The sequence below is a fragment of the Dermochelys coriacea genome, chromosome 9 (assembly GCF_009764565.3).
Source record: "Dermochelys coriacea isolate rDerCor1 chromosome 9, rDerCor1.pri.v4, whole genome shotgun sequence".
Classification (NCBI taxonomy): Eukaryota; Metazoa; Chordata; order Testudines; family Dermochelyidae; genus Dermochelys; species Dermochelys coriacea.
This window is the reverse complement of record NC_050076.1, coordinates 7,479,670-7,496,490: the sequence shown is the minus strand read 5'-3', so window position 1 is coordinate 7,496,490 and position 16,821 is coordinate 7,479,670. Positions and strand designations below refer to the sequence as shown.

The window sequence follows — 16,821 nt, the reverse complement described above, 5'->3', positions numbered from 1 at the left end:
CTAACTTTGGGCCGCGCTCTGTTTCGCAGGCGGCATGCGACCCAATACCATCGTGCTGGGCTTCTACGACGGCGCGGTGCCACAGGACAGGCTGGCGCAGCACCCAGCCTTCGAGGGCAGCGAGGAGATGGCGCTGCTGAGCTTCCCACCAGTGCGGGGGGCCACAGCCCCCAGGAGGCTGTCGCCCCAGGAGTACGTGGCCGTGGTGGCCGACGCGGTGAAGATGCTACGGAACGTGATGTTGGCTCGCTCCTTCGAGCACTTTGACAAGGCCCGGGCACCCACCATCGACGTCTGGCCCCTCAACCTGCTGCGCCCAGACAGCGCCCGCTACGCCGATACCTGCAGCCTCTTCCTGCTGCAGATGGCCTGCGTGCTCAGCATGGCACGCTCCTGGCGCCACGCCCAGCTCCACCTCTTCCTGTGCGTGGAGACCGGGGCCAGGACCCGCGGGCAGGAGGACAAGCTGCGCCAGCTGCTGAAGGAGCTACGCATCCAGGCTGCCATCCACATGGTGCCCTGGGACACCGTGGTGGCCCTGCACTGGCAGAAGCAGCAGGAGCAGCGGGCCAGGCCGGTGGAGGCAGCCATGAACTTCCCTGGCAATGCCACCTGCATCACCGACGAATACCTGAAAGCAGCCAACAAGCTGATCCTGGAGCAGAGCCCCTCGCCCACCATCCGCTTCCTCTATCTGCCCCGGCCCCCCGCCGACACCAGCCTCTACTCCAGCTACCTGCACCAGCTGGAGCTTCTCACCCGGGACCTGGGCCCCACCCTGTTGGTACACGGCGTCAGCGCCGTCACCAGCACCGAGCTCTAGCCCGGCCCAGCCCCCAGGCCTGGCACAGCAACGGGCAAGGGGACTGCGGCCTGAGGGCTGGCTCAGCACCTTCCTGTCTGGATTCTCTGACAGAGAATCCCCCAAGCTCTCCCCCCATGCTGCCCTCACCCGGGGACTCCCTACACACACCCCGCGTTCTCTCAGGTCTCCTGCACCCGCACTGCTGCTCTGCCAGCTGGGCACCCTCCCGGTGGGTGATGTGCTAGTCATGCCCAGTCCTGGCTGGTGCGAGTGGCTGGGTAGTTGCTGGGACTTGGACTCCCCCGCAGGTTCCCGGCCGTCAGGCCTCTCCTAACCCAGGCTCTGCGGCCCCACAGCACCTGGCTTGTGGCTGCATCCCCTACCCTTGCTCCTGGCCCCGCTGGTGCGGTGTGGGGACGAGGCCCTGGCAATCCCACAAGCCAAAACACCTGCAGCGGTCATTCTTCTAACACCCAGCAGAGCGGCCGGGATGGGGGCTCAGGATGCCTGGGTTCTCGTCCTGATGCCGACTGTGGGTGAGTTGTTGAACTGCTCCGTGCCCCAGCTGGAGAACCGGTCAGCCCCCGAGAAGCTTGGGCAGCGGCAGTGACGGGCACGGAGACTCCGGCCCACCCTGGTGATGAAAGGCCGGTTGTCATGAGACACGAGGAGCACGACGAGTGCCCTGGAGTCTCTGTGTTCCCTGGCGGGCTGGGATCTAGGGGGGGCGTGGAGTCAAGCAAGACCCCAGCAGGTGCAATGGCCCTAGCCCAGCATGGACGATGGGCAGGGCCCGGGTCCTGAAGCTGCCAGTAACTTAATTTGCACTGAACCGTATTACTGAAATAAATCTGCCATGGGAGGCTCCAGGCAGAGCCCTGGCCTTGGTTATTGAGTCTCTGGGTTTGATGTTGTCCCCACGTCTCCAGCTGTCCCCCATGCTAGCCCGGTGGGTGCCCCAGTGCAGGATGCGCCCACCCGCAGCCTGACCCCACCCTGTTTGCTGTAGGCATCCCAGGAAAGGAAGGTTTGCAAGGGGATAATGTAGCTTTGGGAATGGTCCTGGGGAGCTTCCGCCAGGCATGACAGGCAGCCTGGGAGAAAGCGCCAAGGGGGCGATGGAGGCTGGCAGCATGGGCGAGCGTCAGGGAGAGCTGATGGGGTGGGTGGACCAGGAAGGCAAAGACAAGCAGCTTGTGTGTGCGGCACTGGAGGGGGGAGCGAAGAGAGGGGTGACGTGGCCCCAGTGTTGGGGATGGATGGATCTGAATGGAGATGGGGGGGGTTTGCCAAGGCTGGAGCGAAGGAGGCAGCTGTAAGGGAGGTGTACACGGGGAGAGCCGGGCCAAGATTTTCGGCCGTGGACAGGAGAGGCCGTACTGAGAGCCGTGGGGCAGAAGGAATCAGCAGGGGTTGGACCCAGCCAGGCTGTGAGGGGCTAGAGAGTTGACGGGCAGGGTGGTGGGGTTAGAGGAAGGCTTGGGAGGGGAGATTAGGAGCTCCGGTTGAGCCTTGTCAAAGACTGGCTGAAATCTTAGCCTGCACAGGAGACCGGCCCGGAGGGAGTGGGGGAGCTGGAAGACCTCAGCATGGCGATGGGGGGAGCATTTGTGTTTGCAGATGAGATCACCTGGCGCTAAGGTGTGGAGGGAGAAGAGGTCCCAGGAGCGAGCCCTGGGGAGCCCCCACAGAGCGCTGGCGGAGGGGTGAGAGGATCCTCCCAGGGGGCAGCGATCAGAGGACAGTGGCAGGAGCCCAGGGAGGACGAGACTTGGAGAAGAGGAACATGGCCAGCAGTGCTGAAGGCCGGGGAGGAGGCTGGAGGGCTGGTTCTAGTTTTGGCCAGGAAGAGGTCGTTGGAGCCTGGCGTGGGGTGGGGTGGGGTGGACGCGTAGCTGCGTTCAGAGAGCTCAGCAAGGAAAGGGAGCTGGGGCAGCATTGGAGGAAGCATGTGGGGCCAAGGGTGGGTTTTCTGAAGCATGGCTGTACGGTGAGGGGCAAGCCGGGGGGGGGGAGATTTGGAGTGGGGGCCAGCTGTGAGAGCAGGGGTGGAGGTGGTGGAGGGCTGGCGGGGCAGACCATGCAGTGAGGAGGGCAGAAGAGGGATGGGTGGAGGAGAGCGAAGCATGGAGAGACACCATGGTACCGCTGGGGGCCAGGTCAGCTTACCACGCCGGTGATCTGTTTGTGATCTGGGTCTGAAGGGCTGAGGGGTAAAGTTCGGGTGGAGGGGGGGCATAGTGACAGACAGAGCCAAGTGGGGGGAAAGACCTGGACAGGTGAAAGGCCGTTCTGGAGGGTGGGAGCATTGAACATGGGCTGCAGTGGGGAGGGCGAGGAACTGGGCAGCTAAGGGGGCTGCTGGTAGGGCTGGGAAGGAGGTGGGAGGCAGGCAGGGAGGGGATGGGGCAGGAGGAGGCAGATGGGGGACCTAGATCTGTGGGAGGAGGGGAAGGTAGAGCTGGTGGCAATTGCAGAGGGGCCATTACTGAGCTCTTCAGCCATAGCTAAGGCAGGAGACTCCTGGCTGCAGCTGGGGAGGGCACAGCCTTGCCCCATGGGGGGCTCTGCTGTGCCCCATAAAGATGGCCCCAGCTTGGGCGGTGCAGCCTCCCAGCTGGAGAGCCCCCCACTACCCATCCCCATGGAGCACGAACTGCCCTTTCGGGCCCACGCTGCCACCCTGCTGCCGGGGGGCAGGGCTGTTCCCCTGAAGTCACTGCAGCACTGGGTCCAGCCTAGCCAGGGGGCCCTGCCCTTTGGAGCCAGTTCCTGGGGTGCAGAGAGCTCCCTGCTGGGTGACGTTGCTGGAAGTGCAGCATGAACACTCCTGCCCTGGCTGTCCCCCACCCTGTCACTCCAGCCGGATGGGCCTGGCTAGCTGATATCAACCCCTCAGTGCCCAGCAGCACTAGGGCACCCGGAGAGGAGCGTCCCGCCCCCCCCCCTGGCATGCTCATCACTCTGGCGTGTCTCTCCAGCTGCCCCAGACCAGGAGCCACGTTGACATGCCTGGGCCCCCCAACATGCATCATAAGCCAGATGGGATTCCAGCTCCTGCCTCAGTGCAGCCACCTCTGGTGTGGAGCACCTCGGCTCTCGAATGGCGCAGTCGCACGACCCGACAGCTCAGCGGAGTGCCATGGTTGGAAAATCAGGAGTAAGCTAAGGCCATACACATCACAGACTCTGGTACCATGAACCCTCTCCAGCAGCGCGGGCCAGGGAGAGGAATGAGTTGGCAATCGGCCAGGCCCCTGCAGCTGAGAGCCCTGGCATTGAGGAAGGCCCCAGGGGCTCTTTCATGAGTGTGAGCAGTGCAGCACCCTTAGTGCTATGGGGGGGCATTGGGGCCAGCTCTGCCAAGGGGGAGAGCGCTCCTGCTGCCCACCCAGACCAGTCCCTGCGGCGTGTGCTTTGGCACGGGGCAGGGACGCCACTCCCAGTGCTGACAGGGCCGTGGCTGTTTCGGGGCCGGGGGGGGGGGGGGGGGAAGGTGTAGGACAGAGTGTGTCACGTTCCTATGGCTGAAGGGCCTGGGCTAGATGCCAAGTGGGTGGCACCATACCAGGGCGGATCCAAGCCCCCCACCCTCTCCAAAGCATGCCCCCTTCCAAGGCTGGGGGCCCAGCAGCACAAGAGAGGAGCTGTCAGGGGAGAGACAAAGGCAGCTGAATTTAAAGCAGTGTGTCCCCGCTGCCCGTTGGCGCCGTCTCGCCACGGCGCCACCTCTGCTTAGCAGCCCCTGGAATCACGCCAAACGTGCCGCTGGCTCTGGCTGCAGCATGGCCGGATTGGCAGCCCAGGAGCCTTCCTCTTTGGGGAGACCAGCGCCTCATGCTCCCGGCCCCAAGGGCTGCAGCTCAGACGCTGATGGGCGTGCGGAAGTGGCTGGGCATGGGGGCCTGGCACACGTGGTACCGCTGTCCTGCCCTTGCACCCATCCCTGGCGGGGAAGGTGTGCAGCCAGCAGGCCGGCTAGGGATCCACGCACCGGCACAGACCCCGGGACAGCCGGGCTGGGGATCCAAGCACCGGAGCAGACCCCAGCTGCCCCTTGCGTCTGAGCTGCTCTTGGCCCTTTACAAAGGGGGGCCAGCCACCCCAGGGATGGGCACTGAGCTAGAGGGGATCTGGCATCAACAGCCCGATTTTATTGAAGTACCAGGTCACTCAGTCAGTAGCAGCGCTGGGGACAGAACCCAGGCATCCTGCCCTGGGCTTTACCCACCAGCCCACCCTGCCTCCTTTAAAAGCAAGGGCTGCCATGTGCTCCACTGGGCTCCCATCACCTGTGCCCCCCGCCCTCATCCTTGCTGTCCCTGGGGTGGCTCTGCCCCCACAACCCTCCCCCAGCACTGACAGGGATCACCCACTGGGGGGTCAGAGAAAAGGAGCAGGCCGGGCCGAGCCATAGGGTGTCACCCTGCCTGGGTCCCCGCCAGTTTCAGAAAGGCCTGCTGGGGCCTGGACTGGCCCCCAGGGCAGCAGGAGGTGCCAGAGTGGCATGCCTCTCCCATGGCACTGGGCTGTGCCAGCTCCAGCTCCGGTTCGCCCTTTGCAGCATGGCAACTAGGCACCCCAAGCCCTGCACTGGGCACTGCAGCTGCTCCAAGCAGATCGTGGGCCCTGCTCGTTTGGGCCCATCAGCAGGGAAGGCTCCGGGAGAGCCACCCGCGGGAGCTGGGGCCAGCAATGGGGGCAGGCTGTGGGGAGGGAGGGAGGGGCTGGCCAGGGTTTTAGGGCTACCACGTAACCCCTGCCTGTGTCCCAGCCAGGCAGACGCAGCACCGATGGGGCCTGACCCCGGACAGCCTGGTCTCTCTTAACAGTGGGGCAGCGCTTGCCCCGTAGGCTGCCAGACCCAGCCTGCCCAGGGGCTGGGGTGATGGGGGGAACTGACAGCTGGATCATGCTGCTCAGAATCCCCCCACCCAACTGATATTGTGGGTAATTCACTGCAGCGTTTTCCTGGCTGGTGCAGGGCCAAGGCTCCTCCCTAGGGAGCAGCTGGGTGTCCCCTCCTTCTGCTCCTCCCCCACCGACCCCACCCCCACCCCGCGGGACCCCGATCCCTCTCCACGGCCCCATCACCATCCCCCATCAACCTCCCTGCTAGGCTGTGATCCCCCTGTGCCCACAATCACAGACCCCCATCTCCGCCCCTGCTGGGCTCTAATCCCCCTCTGGCCCTCCCATCATCCCCCACACACCCTCCCAGGGGTTCCAGCAAGGATGCATGTGTGGGGCAGGCACATTGGGCTGTCCTTAGCCCCTCGCAATTAGCATGGGAGCCGGGAGCTGGGCGAAGGGCCCCACTTGGGGTCCCCCGGCCTCAGGCCAGAGCCTGGGTGCCAGCCCCGGGGCCTGCATGGCTCTGGGCCACCGAGCCAGGCGGCAGCTTGAGCGGCTCTGCCAATTACGCCGGCAATTTCTCCTCCGCCTGACAGCGGTCGGGTTCATCTCGAGCCGGGAGCTATTGATTAGGGGGAGGGGAGGAAATTGCCTCGGTGACGGCAGATAAATATATCAGCCGCCTGCCACGTCGCGATGGGCTTTGCAGACTAAAAGATGATGGATCGCTTCCTATTAGCCCCGGAGCAGGTGGGGAATTGCAGCGGGCTTGCCGGGGGCTGTGAAGCGAACGCGCCGGGGGCGGGGGAGGGGAGGCAGGCAGCAAGAGCCTGGTTGGGGCGCCAGCGGGAATTAAGGCCTGGGCCGGGCTGAGCTGGGGGAGTTGGCAGTGCCCTGATGCAGCTCGGTTGCGCGGTCTCTCAGGGGTCCCAAGGTTGCTGGTGGGAGGGAGGCAGGAGGCAGCGTCATCCCAAGGCACTTTGCACAGAGGCGGGAGAACCCAGGCGTCCTGGCCGATCCTGAGTGCAGCTGGCTTGAGCGGGGGCTGGAGCAGGAGAGCTGAGGCAAGTCCCAGGCCTGGTCCGTGCCCACCCCCCGGATGCCGTAAAGGGTAGATGCCTGCTGTGATGGACACTGACGCCCTCAGCTTCTCCCCAGGCCTGGCACAGTCTGGTGCCCGCTTCCCTGCTGCCAGCTGCTGCCCTGCCATCGAGGGAGCGATGCACACGCAGCAACGCGTGCCAGGTCGTTTGGCCCGGGACACAGGGCGTGGGAGGCTGGGCAGAGACCTACCAGACTGGGGAGCAGCAGCTGGCTGGCGCCCAGCATGTGTGTTGTCCTGGGGACAGTGCCAGGCTGGGCTGCCCCTCTGCTACGCGGGCACCTGCATGTCTCATAGCCCAGGAATGGCCATGGGGGGTGAGAGTGCCCTGCAGACGTGCTGGCGCGGGCCCAGCATCGGGCCCTGCAGCAACGTGGTGGGTGCAGAGGTGCCAGTGGGCCGCAGCTGCCCGGGCACCTGTCTCAGACCAAGCCCTGCTCAGGGGTCCCTTGATTTCACTCCAGGACTGAATTGTCTGAGCAGGGCCCTGAACTCCAGCGTCCATCAATTGCCAGCATCCCCCCTGCTGACCCTGCCAGGACCTGAACCCCAGCATCCCCCAACCTGGCCCAGCCAGGACCTGAACCCCAGTGTCGTCCAAGTGCCAGCATCCCCCCTGCTGGCCCTGCCAGGACCTGAACCCCAGCGCCCCCCCGCCAGCCCAGCCAGGACCTGAACCCCAGCGTTCCCCCAGCCGGTCCAGCCAGGGCCCTGAACTCAAGCGTTCACCCCTGAGCCCCAGCGTGTGTGTCATGTCCCCTCAACCCGTGCCCCGGCCAGCACAGCCAAGGCCTAAGCCCCAGCGTTGCCCTCTGAGACCCAGTGTCCCGTCCCCACACCCCCCTTCCACCAGCCCAGTCATGGCTTGAGGCCAATTGTCCACTCACTGGCCAAACGTTCCCCCTCTCCCGCCAGCCCAGCCAGGACCTGAGCCCCAGCGTCCGCCCCCACTTCCCGCCGGCCCAGCTGGGCCACCATGGGGTTGAAGGTGAGCGTCTCCCCCACACGGAGGCCCCCATCCTCCCGGCTGTGCCCCTCTCTCTGGACTCTGCACCAGCCCCCCAGATGCGTCCATGGGAGGTGGTGCCCGTGGCGGGGTGGGGGAGCCTTGGCCGGCATTTGTCATCGCCAGGCACCTCTGCCGCGCGGCATCTCCAGATAAATCAGCCAGGAGCTGGGGCCGCGCTGCAGGCGGAATCGCTCCGAATGTCAAGTCGTCAAAGCTCGTAAAGAGCCTCCCCCAGCCCCGGCCTGTCGCCAGCAATTCCCCAGCAGGGGATGCAGAGCCTGACAGCGACGGCTGCTCCATACCATGGAGCCTGGCACCACCTGAGCAGCCTGGCAGCGTTCATGGTGCCCCCGCCCGCAGGAGCCACCTCAGCCCCTCAGCCTTGGAGAGGTGGGGCTCATGGTGTGTGGGGGGGGTCTTAGCACCACTCCACAGCCCTTCCCCGTCGGTGTCTGTGTCTGCAGGGGATGTTAGCACCCCGGCCTCAGAAGGATGGTGCCCAAAATGGAGAGCGGTGGGGAGGAGACAAACTGCTCTCTTCAGGGGCAAGTCCCTGGGGCTTGGCTGGCACCATGGACAGCCGCCCCGGGAGCGGAGCAGGGCAGCCGGGAGGAACGCCCGTGGCACTGAGAGCGACCCCAGGAGAGCGTGAGCAGAGGACGCTGGGAAGAGCGGACAGGGGATGTCGGCAGAGCGTCGCAGGGGACAGGGACCAGACACAGGGGGCAGCAGCGCTCTGCCCTGGGAGCGACAGTGCCAACTTGGCAAGCTCCACCCAGGGGAGGGGCTTGTGCCTATTATCCATAAGCACCTGCTGAACATGTGGCAAGGATGGGGGGGGGAGGCAGGTGACTGGGCCCAGGGTGGGGTAAGAATGGAAACCTACCATGTTACCACTGGGCAAGCTGTGCCCCTGTTCTGGCGTCAGGGGCACTGTGGATTCGGTGGGGGGGTCTCCCTCCCATGCTGGAATCAGCAACAACAGGGGGTCCCCCAACCTAGCACATTAACTAGGGACCCCTGGAGGGGCCATCTGTGTGATTGTTGGCAATGGGGCCTCTCCCCACTCTGCCCCCCGGCTGGACGGACCCTGCAGAGGGGGACAAGCTGGGTTTCAGTGAGCTAGGAAATTAAGTACACAGACCAATCTGGCAGGGCCCGGGTGGCTGATTTTATTTTCAAACAGGCTGGGTAGCTGGCGCGAGGTAGCACGGGACCCGGGCCCATAATGTTAATTATCACGACGTAATTAAAAGCACATCATAAGCCGCACACTTCATTACGTTCCCTTTCCAGGCTTTGCAGATTCGTCCTCCAGGAGAGTTAACCCTTGGCACCCCGAGGAGGGGGCAGCGTCCCGGCCGGTCTGGTCCCCTGCAAAACTCAGCCAGCAAGGGGCACTCTGGCTGGCGCAATTCCCCCCCCCCCCCCCCAGAGTAACCTAACATACTGCATTGCTCTCTCTCAGTCTCTCACACACACACAGTAAACCTAATACACAATAAATGCCACAGCATCACCCACAATGCAGCTCTCCCAGCTACGTCCCTGGTCTCCAGCCCTGAGGTACCTGAGAGCTTCACAGCCCCCATTGGGCAAGGCCAGCTGTTGTCCCATTGTACAAAGGGAAACTGAGGCACAGTGGGGCTAAGGGCCTTGCCCAAGGACTCATGGTGCCTGTGGCAAAGCTGGGCTTTGAGCCCTGACCTCCCACAACCCAGGGTAGGGCGATGACGGTGGGGGTCCCCCCACTCCATCCCCGACACACCCGGCGTAACAACACACACACACACAACACTGCACACTAGAGACGCACGCACTAAACGCCTCACCCTGTCACCCCCAGTCCCCGGCTGCCCACACACCACTGCCTGCCAAAGCACCTGCCCACTGTCCTGCCCGTGGCAACGTGGCCCCTAAACACACATACCTCAGATACCTTGTCACCAACTCCCAGCACAACCCCCGCACACACAGACACCCCTCTCTGGTCCCTGCTCCCCCACCCCACGGCCAGTGGTCTTGTCTCACCCCACATTGCGGGTCTCAGCGCTCAGTGCTGGAATGGAGTGTGGGGGGGGGTCACCCCTTCACTCCACACATTCCTGCGGCTGGTGAATTTAATTCCCTCTGACACCTGCCCCCCCACCCCGGCCTCTCAGCCATGGTCTACAGCCCAGCCTCCTGCATGGCTACCAGTGCTTACAGCATGACCCAGCCCCATGGGGACACAGGCTCGGGGCGGGGGGGGGGGGAATGCAGCTAGTGGGGGAGGGCCACACACTTACCGCTCCGTGGCCTCGCAACTCCCCCCCCCACGTCCCCCTCCAACGTAGAGGTCACAGCTCAGACCCTGGCCAGGGGAACCGAGCCATTATAGGTCCCTGGGGGGGCGCTATGTGGAGGGGGCTGAGCAATCAACCCCCTACACCTACCAGATCCAAGGTTAGCTTTTGGGACCCACAGATGCTGCTGTTGGGAGAGATACAGATGGGGGGGCTGCTCCGTGGGGTGGGTTAGCCTCGACTAGAGGGGCAGGCTGTGGTACCCAGGCTGCCCTGCCACAGACCCCTTCCCCAACATCCCTGGACAGCGCCTCCCATCAGGCCCCCCCGGCCCTGCAGCTGCACCTGGCTGATCTCTGCTTGCTCAGCTGGGCCCTGGACCCAGAGAGGGGCAGCCGAGCTGGGAAGGGAGCTGGGCAGGCTGTAAGGCCTGGGGGAGACTGACTGCCCCCCTTCCCTCCATGCTGCCCCACCCCAGGTGCCCCAAACACGCTCCCTGCCCTTCCCACCACCCCCCTCTGCAGTCACTGCCTCCAGCACAGCCCCTCCTGTCCCCGAACCGGCCCGGTCTCCAGCCTGCACGTGGCGCTCACAACCCAGGCAGACTGGGAGCTCTGGGCCAGCCCTCCCCTAACAAGCATGCTGGCAGTGCCCACTAGGCCAGCCCCACTGCCGGAGCCAGCTATCACCCCATGCAGGAAGGGAGGGGCTAGTGAAAATGTCCCCTTAGCCCCAAGACAGTGAGAAGGGACGAGCACTGGGAGACAATTGACACAGGCGAGCGAGTTGGCCTGGGGAACTCCCTGCTGTAGGAAACCAGGAGCTGGGGGAGCAGACAGGGCTTGATGCGGGGAGGGGAAGCCGAGGCTCCTTCACGCTGGCAGAGACCATGGCAGGGACCCTCCCGGCCACTGAGGTCGTGTGGCCAGCGAGCCGAGGAGCGAGGGTGGGGGCAGCTTCGTTTGCTGGAGCCCTCTCACTACAGTGGCGTCACTGGCCTGCAGGGCCCTACACTGGCAGCTCCTGGCCAATTAGCACCAAGCTGTCTGATTAGGGGTCTCTGTCACCTCCTCAGGGTTCCAGCTGGCTGTCCCTGTGCTAGCCCGGCAGCCCCCTCCCCGCCTGGCTCGGCCTGCACCTGGCGACAGCTGATGGAGCGGCTGGGGCAGGAGCCCTGCCTGCCCCCGCCCCACCACAACCCTGGGGACCAAGAGCAAGTGGGCGAGCCACACTCCCCCAGGCTGCTGGGGTCTTGCCCCTCCTCCCCCCTGTGATGCAGCAGGGAGGGGGGAGTGTTGACCTGGGAATGTGGCAGGGGGGTTTCACTGGGGACGGGAGACTTGAGAGCCTGTAACCTGAGCCAGGACGGGGTGGGGAGGTAGCACCTCTGCCCGGGAAACTGGACAAAGGCTGCAGGAGGGAGCCTGGCGGGGTGGGAGGGGGGGAGGGTGTTGGTTTCAGTTTTGTGCTGGGGAACCCCAGGGATGGGGTCTAAGCTCCCTGCCCCCCAGAAGGACTTGACCGGGGTCCTGGTTGTACCCACAGGCTCTGTTTAGACTGTGTTCCTATTGTCCAATAAACCTTCTGCTTTACTGGCTGGCTGAGAGTCACAGTGAATTCCAGGAAGTGGGGTGCAGGGCCCGGACTCCCCCACACTCCATGACACCCCCACCCAGGTCAAGGGGCCCCCTTCAGCCCTTCCCAGCAGTAGGTGCAAACCAGGCCAGCTTGGCTCCTGCTGGGCCCTGTGCCTGCCGTGCAGGGGCATCTCTCTGGTGGAGACAGGGTTGGACAGTGCTTCTGCTGATCCAGCTACACCCGGAGACCTGGGGGCCCAGGAGAGAGAAGCTGGGCACTCGCTGGGCAGAGGTGGTCTGGTAGCTGGGCCCGCTCTGCAGGTGTCTTGCTTGCCACGGGCAGAGAGATGACACCGTCCGGTCGTTGTCTCCCAGCTCAGCCAAATGCTGGGGTGCAGAGCTGGGGTTAACCCCCGGGCAAGCCAGGCATGGCCATCAGTAAATCACTCCTAGTGGGGCTTAGCAAGAACAACACAGCCCCATGCCAGGTCAGATACCAGGGCACAGAGCGCTGCCCACACCCCTGACGGGGGCTGGATCCCGGACAGCAGAGGTCAGAGGAGACTCCACTAAAAGTGAACACCCTGGTCCATGCTGCGGCCAGGCGGGCGGCTGCTCTGCACGGCTGTCGGGGCAGGGGACCAGCACGTCGGCGTGGCTATGGCATGAGCGTTACCGGACGCCATGGCCAGCGGCATGGGGCTCTTCCAGCAGTACGGTGCCAATTAGGAAACGGTTCAGGAGAGAGCAACAAGGAGGATTTGAGGCCTAGGAAAGCTGCCTGAGCAGGAGAGGCCAAAGTAGCTCAGTGTCCGGGCTTTCTCCAAGGGAAAGTTAAGCGGGGGCTTAGCACCTCCCCAGGGAGGAGATGTCGGAAAGTCGAGGGCTCTTGGGTGCAGCTTGTCCAGCTGAAGGCAGGACAAGCCCCAGCGGCTGGGAGCTGACATGAGCCATGCTCGGGCTAGAATCAAGGGGTGTTTTGACCAGGGAGGGGGTTAATCATTGAAACAAGGCACAGCTGGCCGGGGCGGTGGCTCCTCGCCCAGAGTCTTTAAGTCAAGGGTGGGTGGCGCTCTGGCTTCATCGGAACTGAGGGGCGAGATGCCGCAATCCCAGGGCAAGTTCTCTGGCTGGGGTGATGCGGGGGAGCAGACGAGATGGTCAGGATAGTCCCTTCTGGCCTCACAAGGGATGAACGGAGAGAGCAGTGACTCTGCTGCCAGGCAGGACTCAGCTGAAGCACTGAAACCGGCCAACACTCAGCTGCTGCCAGGGCTAGTAACGCTGGTTCAATCCAGGTGAACACTGCCATGTCCCAGCTCTGCTGGTGCCCCCCAGTCCTGACCTGCAGCCCCCTGCCATCCCAGCCCTGAGCCCCGTACCCAGCTCTGCTGGTGCCCCTCACTCCCGACCTGCAGCCCCTTGCTAGCCCAGCCCTGAGCCCCGCACCCAGCTCTGCCGGTGCTCCCCAATCCCGACCCACAGCCCCCTGCTAGCCCAGCCCTGAGCCCCACACCCAGCTCTGCCAGTGCCCCTCACTCCTGACCCACAGCCTCCTGCTGTCCCAGCCCTGGGCACCCCACACCCAGCTCTGCTGGTGCCCCTCAATCCCGACCCACAGCACCCTGCTGTCCCAGCCCTGAGCCCCGCACCCAGCTCTGCCGGTGCCCCTCACTCCCAACCCGCAGCCCCCTGCTACCCCAGCCCTGAGCCCCTGTGAGGAAGTGGGACTGTTCTTAATATTTCCTCTGAATACTGTAGGGGTGCCTCAGTTTAGAATGCACCTGTAGGGGTGTAATTGTTGCAGAGCAAAGGGCCAGGATACATAAATGGCCGACACTCTGTCTTCTGGTAACGGATGGCCTGGGCCCTTCCCCCTGCAAGGTGAGAGCTAAAGGGCTGGAGAACAAAGGAATCAGGTGCCCTCCTGGCCCGGGAAAGGGACAAAGCCCAGAGGAGGAGGGGCTGGAGGGGCTTTCAGTTTGGGGCTGGCTGGGGACTGCAGTGAAGGGCAGACATGGTTGTCTGGCTCACTGCCCCCCAAAATGGACCCAGCTGAGGGGTCCTGTTCTCTGCACCTGCAAGCTCTGTTTTAGACCATGTTCCTGTCATCTAATAAACCTTCTGTTTTACTGGCTGGCTGAGAGTCACGTCTGACTGCGCAGTTGGGAGGCAGGACCCTCTTGCTTCCCCAGGACCCCGCCTGGGTGAACTTGCGGTGGGAAGCGCACGGAGGGGCAGAGGATGCTGAATGCTCCGAGGTCAGACCCAGGAAGGGGGAAGTTGTGAGCTGTGTGTCCTGCAGACAGGCTGCTCCCAGAAAGGAAACTGCCCCAGAGTCCTGCCTGGCTTTGTAGGGAGCAGTTCCAGAGCATCGCCCGGGGACTCCGTGACAGCCCCGTACCCAGCTCTGCCAGTGCCCCTCAATCCTGACCCCCTGCCCCCTGCCGTCCCAGCCCCTGCACCAAGCTCTGCCAACACCCCTCACTCCTGAGATCCCGGGATGGTGGGGACGAGAGAATTATTTATACACCTGCCTTCCCATCACCGTGGCACCCACTCACTCCAGAACCATGAAGGGTTAATATCAAAGAGAAAACCCCGGGGGTTGGGATGAGGGGGCAAAAGGCTGTTACCTGTCTCAGGACCTTGAAACGAGGCTCATAAAGCACCAGTCAAGGCCATGGGAGAACCTGGCCCAGGGGAGGAGGAAAGGGCTGATGTGCCCAAGTCCACACCACGGATGATTGGGCCAGCCCAGCCTCAGGAGTGGGTGCCCCCTCCCCAGCTCCGGCTATGGCCGGAGATTGACTTCGAGTGCCGCTGATCCTATTAAAATAACTCTTCCCATCAAGCATCTGTAGCACTTAAACACTTGGCTCGCACAGGCTGACGCTCTGGATCATTTTCTTGCTCATAATTTTGTGGGTCACCTTGTCGAGAGCTGCGAGCATCTCACCCGCCGGGGCCGTTAACAGCAGCTGCTGCCAGCAGGGCCGGGATTAGTCTTAGCTGGGAGCCAAGAATACCTGGAGAGCTTCCTGCGGGGCGTACAGAGGGCGCCCAGAGCCAAGGAGCTGTCGGGTTCCAGCAGAGTGTGCGGGGGTGGGGGGGTGGATGGTCCCCTGCTAAGGGGAGGGCACTGGATGGAGTCCCTGGCACCCCTGGGCACCCAACTCCAGGTGCAGTGCGAAGAGCTCGTTGGAGCTCTGAGGACATTCTGGTTTGGGGGCATGCCCACTAGGAGTGTGGGAGGGACGGGTCCACGCGCCCCCTGCACCTGCATGGACGGGGTCAGGGAAATGGGGGGAGTCTGAGGAGAGATGGGGAATGCAGCAGAGACCTGGTGCTTCAAGCAGAGGACTCCCAGGTGTGAGACCCAGCTCCACCTCCCCTTGTGACCTCGGGACAGCCGCATTCCTGCTTTGTCCCTCAGTTTCCCCATAAAGCAGGACTATGACCACCACCCCCTCCTCACAGGTGAGCTGTGAGCCGTCCCTGATCAATGGGGCAGTGGGGGGCCAGGGAGAGCTATGTGCTATGGGGCCATGCCAGTGTGGGGAGTGCAGAGCAGGGGCAGGGTGGGCCCCAGAGAGAAGTGGGCTCAGCCAGGGTCTGAACCCACCCTGACCTAGCAGAGGTCCATGCTCTGTCCGCCAGCAGCCCTGCCCCACACCAGGACTAGGAGACCTACACACACAGCCCCTCTGCAGGTGCTCCTCCTGATGTGCACACCCCCAGCGATGTGCAAGCCAAGGACTCCAACTCCATAGTCTGTGCAGGGGAAGTGGGGGGCTTGCTGGGGAGGGCTCCAAGTGCCTCGGCTGGTGCAGGAGCTCTCCATGGTGCTGGGCTGACCATGACCTGGGCTGGTGCTCCTGCCTGAACAGCCCCCACCACTCCCCCTGCTAAGCCATTCCCAGCATGCTCCTGGGCAGCAATGCCCCCACTCCAGGGGCTCATGGCCTGAATGGAGGTGACCATGGGGACCCAACAAGGGCCAGGACAGGACACTCTGGCCCTGCACTCACTGGGCCACAGAGACGAGTTGGGGCCCGATGGGGTCACCAAAGCCAGGGCAGATCATGGCAGCTAAGAGACCCCCTAGTGCTGGGCAATGGGGCAGGGGTGGGAGTCGGTGGGGTGGGTTCTACCACACTGCGGGGAGGGGGATGGACTCCTGAGGGGATGGGGACAGAGGGTTAAGGCCTGGGTTCCCTCCTCCAGCCAAACGGCATCCCAGTGAGGGGACTACGCCATGGGGAGCGTGGGGGGTGAGACATGCAGAGAAGGAGACGCCCAGTAAGACAGAGAATAGATGCCAAGAAAGAAAGACAGATGAACATATTTAGGGCTGGATAAACTCATTGAGGGCTAAATGGAGAGATGGCTCAAGACACAGCGAAAGGGAGAGAGGGATGAGCAGAGAGCGAGGGATCAAGCAGGCTGATGGATGGAGGGACAGGGCTGCTTCCGACCTCGCGCGCCTCCCTCCCCCCTCCCAGCCCCTTTGTGGCAGGAACGCTGGGACAAGACAATAGACATTTTTATATTTCTTGGAAATTTCACGGCATTCATTTCAGTGCAAATAAAAGCTGTCATTGCCAGAGAAATGATACCGATCGGGCCTGAAAAGGCAGCAAATTACCCGCCTGAAAATGCACCACGAGAAAAAAAATGCATATTAAACACACAAAGAGCCACTTTTCCATCAGCCGCGCTTCCCCCGATGCTACAGAATAACCACACTTTACATAATTCCCCCTCTCCACCTTCGAATTAATTTCACAGACAGTGAGAGAGAAATGGAACAAGCCCAGGGCAATGTACAGAGATGACTGGCAAAGGGGCAGGGCAGTGCCAGCCTCTCACCCCATAGCTGTCCCCTGAAGCAGCCCCCTCATGGATCCCCATGCCTCCCAGGGAGATCATTCAATAACTGTGGCACGGTGTGGCACTTTTGGGGGTTACCTGAAGTGTCCGGGTGAATCCAGCATAAGACAGCCTTGTCTTTGCTCACCAGGAAAAACCTTCCCTGACTACCACGAGTGCTCCACTCCGGGCTCCGTGAGCCCTGCTCTTGCCCAGTGCTGGCGAGAAATTTACCCACCCCGCTGGTCATACACAGCTGCCCAGTCCATGATCTGGACACCCGCCATGTACACGGCTATGCTGCATCTGTGGAAGCA

At 63.3% G+C, this 16,821-nt stretch overlaps 1 protein-coding gene across 1 annotated transcript in view; it reads left to right on the top strand.

Moving 5' to 3' along the window:
• SLC12A9 (solute carrier family 12 member 9) overlaps positions 1 to 1,696 on the top strand; it is a 46,559-nt gene extending 44,863 nt beyond the window's left edge. Inside the window, exon 13 of the mRNA XM_038417592.2 lies at positions 30 to 1,696. Within this exon, the coding sequence (XP_038273520.1) occupies positions 30 to 823 (794 nt within the window). The 3' untranslated portion in view covers positions 824 to 1,696. The remainder of the gene's footprint in view (positions 1 to 29) is intronic.
• Positions 1,697 to 16,821: the final 15,125 nt, after the last annotated feature.